The sequence below is a fragment of the Erythrolamprus reginae genome, chromosome 2 (assembly GCF_031021105.1).
Source record: "Erythrolamprus reginae isolate rEryReg1 chromosome 2, rEryReg1.hap1, whole genome shotgun sequence".
NCBI classification, from domain to species: Eukaryota; Metazoa; Chordata; class Lepidosauria; order Squamata; family Dipsadidae; genus Erythrolamprus; species Erythrolamprus reginae.
In genome coordinates this window covers 238733177-238738721 of record NC_091951.1, presented here as the reverse complement: position 1 = coordinate 238738721, position 5545 = coordinate 238733177, and the positions used below count along the sequence as shown (strand labels likewise).

The following is a 5545-nucleotide window of genomic DNA, read 5'->3' as shown; positions in this document are numbered from 1 at the left end:
TGCCTAGCCTGGACTATTTGGACTGCATAGGAGTAGGCAAAGTTGACTCTTCTATGACTTATGGACTTAAACTCCCAGAATTCCAGAGCTAGCATGATTGGCTCAGGGATTCTGGGAGTTGAAGTCCACAAGTCAGAGAAGAGTCAAATTTGCCTACCCTGGTGTAGATTCTACTCACAGAGGGAAAGCATTTGGTACTGGAAAAGGCATAGGTAAAATAATCCTTAGATTCTAAGAGTTGTACAAAATATCAAAAGTTTCCTTTTATTTGATTTTAAATATACAGTACTTTAAAAATGTTAAAAATAAAAATAGTCGCAGACTTTCCATGGGATTTCTCGGAGGCACATTCTCGACGTCGTAGCTCTATAAAAAAATGCATTCAAGCGTGATCTTCCATTTTCTATCTCTACCTCTCTCCCGTTCATCTCGGGTTTTTTTAACGTCGACGTTCTTGCGTCACGACGCGCCTGCGCTCTAAACGGCTTTGTGGGTCACATCCGTTTTCCTTCGGCCGGGCGGAGAAGATGATTGCCCCGGTGGAGGTTTCTCCGCTCATCAAGGTGAGCTGAGGCACCGCCACGACTGCCCCTTCGGGCTTCCGTTGGGGCGCCTAGTTATGCACGCAGTCCGTCTCGTGGTGGGCTAAGCCTGCAAACAAGGGAGGCCAGCAGGCATCCCCTTCGAGTGGGAAGGTGACCGTGAAGGTCACGGAGAAGGACTGGTTGGGGAACGGTGGGCCCGTAGCCTCGTCTCTCCCGGGTTTTTGTGTGAATTTCCCTCTCGCCCTCACTCACATGACGTCTTGCTCTCGTTATTTGCAAAGCTTGATAAGATAGATCTGTCTATGCATGTGTATGAATAGATATGCACATATATATGCATGCATGTGTATACTGCATGTTTATGGGCATGTATGGGTACGTATGTATACACACACATGGATGTGTTACACACATACAGCCATACACATACATGCACATACATATATATACATACATAGCAATAGCACTTAGACTATAGTGCTTTATAGCCTATACATAATAATAATAATAATAATAATAATAATAATTTATTAGATTTGTATGCCACCCCTCTCCGAAGACTTGGGGTGGCTCACAACATAGCAATAGTACAACACATTACAAATCTAATATTAAAATGTAGGAAGTTGATTCCAGAGGGCCGGGGCCACCACAGAGAAGGCTCTTCCCCTGGGCCCCGCCAACCAACATTGTTTAGTCGATTGGGACCCGGAGAAGGCCAACTCTGTGGGACCTAATCCATGTTGGGGTTTATACATACATGCACACACATACATGCATATACATACATATATATACATGCACATACACACATATTTCTGTCAAATCTATAATAGTCTTGCTCCCTTTATTTTCATTATCAGTCAAATATATTGTATGCACGCGCACACACACACACACACACACCAGTATAACTTTTTTATATTTGTCATAATTTTTTATGACCAATATAAAAAAGAATGACAGACATCACGATATCCAGAACTTACATGTATAATATGTTTTCATAGACCTTCACGGATATAGGTATGTAGGTGTTGGTGTATTCTGGTCTTTTCCCATATAAGATTGATTGAAAGACGGCAGCTCAGGTACCACACTTTGTTTGCCCCATCATGAAGCCGAGAACACCAGCCTGAAGATGACAAGTGGGACCTCGTCGAAATGTCACCAAGATTTTATCAATCTTGCATGACCTCTCTCTCTCTCTCTCTCTCTCTCTCTCTGTGTGTGTGTACACATTGACATAATCTTTCAAGTCTGGCAGCATTTCTCCCCTGCTTTATTTTTACTCTCCAGAAAACTAAGGAGGTGATTTCTGCAATGCTTTTCTGGTCCTTTCTGTTTCTGTGGGCTGAGATATTGTTTACATCAGGGGTATCAAACTCACGGCCCATGGGCTGAATGTGTTATGTGCTGGCTCTACCTCCCTCCCCCGCCCGGTTTAGCGAAGGGGAAAAAGTCCTGATACGTCATGTGACAACACAAGTTTAACGCCCCTGGTTTACATGATGGTTGTGTAGTCTGCAACTTCCTTTTTGTCTCCCAAGGACATTCCAACATTACTGTTACAAAATAAAAATATCTAGGAAACCTTTTGAAAACACGATCAAAGTGTTCAAACAAGTCATTAGCATTTTTATGTTCTCATTCTGGTTACTGCTTTTATGCTGCTAAAAGCAAGTATAATATACAAAATTGTATAGATAGTCCTTGACTATCATTTGGGATCAGAATTTCAGTTGCCAAGCAAAACATTTTTAAATAAGTCGCAGGTTAAGTCAGACCTGAATATTTTACAGCTCCCAGGCCACATCTGGCTGTTTGTCCCTGTACAATCCTGGTGAGGTCAATCAGAAATTAGAACTCAAAATTAAATAAGTGTACACTATGCATTCAATACAACTGTATTACTTTTATTTGAAGGTGACTGCTTTCTCCCCCATTTACACATGGCATGCATGCATCCCTATGTGAGTACTTGTAAAAATTAATTGCCCACTCCTGATTTAAATAAATCAGTGCCATTGTTAAATCTTCCCCCATTGACTTTGCATGATCCAGCCAGCAAATGGTGATCATGTAACTGACTCCAGTTCTCTGCAGCCATCATAAATACATGCTTGGTTGCGAAACCATGGGCAAGGTATTTTTACCAGTGCTGTTGAAATTTTGAATGGTCGCTAAACAAATGGCATAATGTGTACACTACTTCATAGAATACAGAATGGTGCAACTGTGGAAATATATATATCACATTAGAAATATCTGAATTCAGTATTTTTATGAATTAAGCACAATATTCTTTATGCTTCACATTTCTGTAATTTAAAGTTCTGCAGATACTCAGCGTTGCTGTTGGGAATCATTTATGGAGCAAGAAGATATGGTAAGTGGTTATTAAAAAATAAACTCTTGGGTTGTGTTTGAATTGTTATTAGCTGACATATGGTTTTAAAAAATACATCAATTAAACAATACTGTAATATTTTTGTAGTAGGTGCATTTACATTCATGACTTTATGTATATATTTATTGGTGCATGAACATTATGAGCATATTCAATTTTATGAAGCATTTTATAAAAATCACTATTGGCATATGAATTTGATAAATTATTTTTTTTTAAAAAAACATGTTAAAAATCCATTTTGGATTCAGGGCTTATTATTAAGTTAAAAAAATAGTATACTGTCTATAGTTACCTTTTTTCTTTTTTCTATAATATATGAAATTGCATCTTAATTTAGTTAAATTTTAGCAATGCTAAAAATGGAGAACAGATCTGATCTGTGAAGCTAAAATTATTCCAGAGGCCTATGTTAAATATTCTGTATCTTGAAACTCCACATGCTTTTAATGAATCGAAGGCAAAGGAATAAATTATAATGCATTTATGTTTTCTCTGAATATATATTGTTTTACTTTACAATAGCCTATTTGAAGCCTATTGCTGCAGAGGATAGGAGAATAGAAGCAGAGGAAAAAGCAAAACAGGAAGAATTGAAAAGAATTGCAAAAGCATTGGAAGAAGGTATTGTCTATAAATTTGTTTTATTTATTTTGACAACAGTAACTATATGAATGATTGTAAGTGGACTACCTCTATATCAACAGAAGGTTGTTGTTTTGAATTTTAGTGAAATCCCCTCTCCCCCACATAACATACATAGATAGATACATCTAAACATAGAGAGAGAGATCCAATTTGGTCTAATGCTTAAGGCACCAGGCTAAAAAATGGGAGACTGAATTCTAATTCTGCCTTAGTCATGAAAACCCTCTCTCTTAGTTCAACCCACCTCACAGAGTTGTTGTGAGGAAAATTGGAAGGGGAATGTATGCTGGATATCTTCACTGCCTTGAGTTATTTGTAAATTTGTTATTGTTATTTGCAAAGGCAGGCATAAATTATATGCATTTTTAATATGGTAAGATAGAAAGTGAAAAAGGAAGAAAGGGAATAAACACATAATTCTGCCTTTCTATTGCGTAATGATTATAATCTTTTATCCATCTATCTTTTTAAAAATATTTTTTCTTTCAACAGAAAGTCCACAAAAAGTTTCTGATCTTTCAAAAACATCTTTCATCTATCCCCCCCCCCCTGACTAAACTAGCCAGCTTTAACATTTCTGCAAACCTAGTTAACTTTCTAATCCAACCTTCCACTGGAAGTGTTTCATTGCTTTTCTAAGTTTGTACATACAAAGCTCTTGTTGCGCATGAAAACACTACTTCAGGCATATCCTCCTTGGGTCTGGGGCAAGTGATAAAACATACATCATGATACAAATATTGATTATATATTTGCATCAGATGTTTCCATGTATGTCATTTTTCTTTTCCTGTGGTTGGCTGTACAGGCCTTTCATCACAGTGGAAAGAACCAGTCCTGCAGCACCAGAGGTTTCTCCAGGACAGTTGTTGATTTCAGTGAATGTGCTTCAAGAGTGGATACATTTGATTGTAGATGATTCTAAATATTTATTTTAATTTGGGGAAAATTCTAGTATAAAGCTAACATGTCATAATTCTTCCATATTTAGAGGAAAATATTATTGTGTCTTTGATAATCTGGCAGCTAAAGTATTATCAGTTAAAGAGAATTGCCAAAGCTTCTGACATTAATATATTTCATAAAGCTTTCTTCAAAAATTTGTTTTAATTCTGTATGCATTTAGGATGTAGCTTGCTGCTGTTTTTAGTAATTGCTTTTTTTTTTCTTTTTCAGCTCAAGAATCAATATTGAAATAAACCTCCTTGGTCCACATCTTTATATCCAATCTTTGAAATGTTGAAGTAGATAATTCAAAATGTCTGAAATGCATTTATTTACATCAATAAACCAACATTCAGAACAATGTTGACTTTCCTAATGTGTATAGTGCTAATTAAAAAAGAAATGACAAAATGAAATAGAGTGTTCTGATCTGAATTTATTCTCAAAGTCTTTCTGTTGATGCTGTTTGTGTATTAACTGGAAAACACACACACACACACTAATGGTGATGATACTTAGTTTGGGTAATGAAATGTCTAAAAAAATAACCAGCCTAAGCACTAAGGACCTCGTTTCAACCTGGAGCTATAAATATTCACCTTTACTGGTATCATATATTGAGAGAGAGAGAGCTACTTCTATGATTTATTTGATTTAAAATTTATTAGACACTAGAGAACTTCTAAATAATAACATAATGTGCAAGAAGGAGAAGCAAGGTTAGATAATTAAAAATACATGTATTGTTGGGAAAAACTTTGAGCTGTTGACTGAGAAATCAAGTGCTTTTGCCTTGATTTTATGATGATATGGCATGTTATGTCACTGGCTCCCTGGATTTATATAGTGAAGTTCTCTTGATTACTTTTTATCAGACATGGCATTATGTCAGAATAAATAATGTTCTTCATATTTGCATTCATAAGAAAGGTTTGGAAAAATCAAATGCAACCTACTGAAATCAATGTATTCCGTTAGAAATGTCGAAGTGTAGCAG

General features: G+C 36.4%; 1 protein-coding gene across 1 annotated transcript; it reads left to right on the top strand.

The window, feature by feature from the left end:
• The first annotated feature begins 455 nt into the window (after positions 1-455).
• ATP5ME (ATP synthase membrane subunit e) lies at positions 456-4964 on the top strand. The gene is made up of 4 exons (XM_070736217.1): positions 456-563; positions 2880-2934; positions 3481-3579; positions 4780-4964. The coding sequence occupies exons 1-4, from the start codon at positions 528-530 to the stop codon at positions 4800-4802; spliced, it is 213 nt and encodes a 70-aa protein (XP_070592318.1). The 5' UTR covers positions 456-527; the 3' UTR covers positions 4803-4964.
• Positions 4965-5545: the final 581 nt, after the last annotated feature.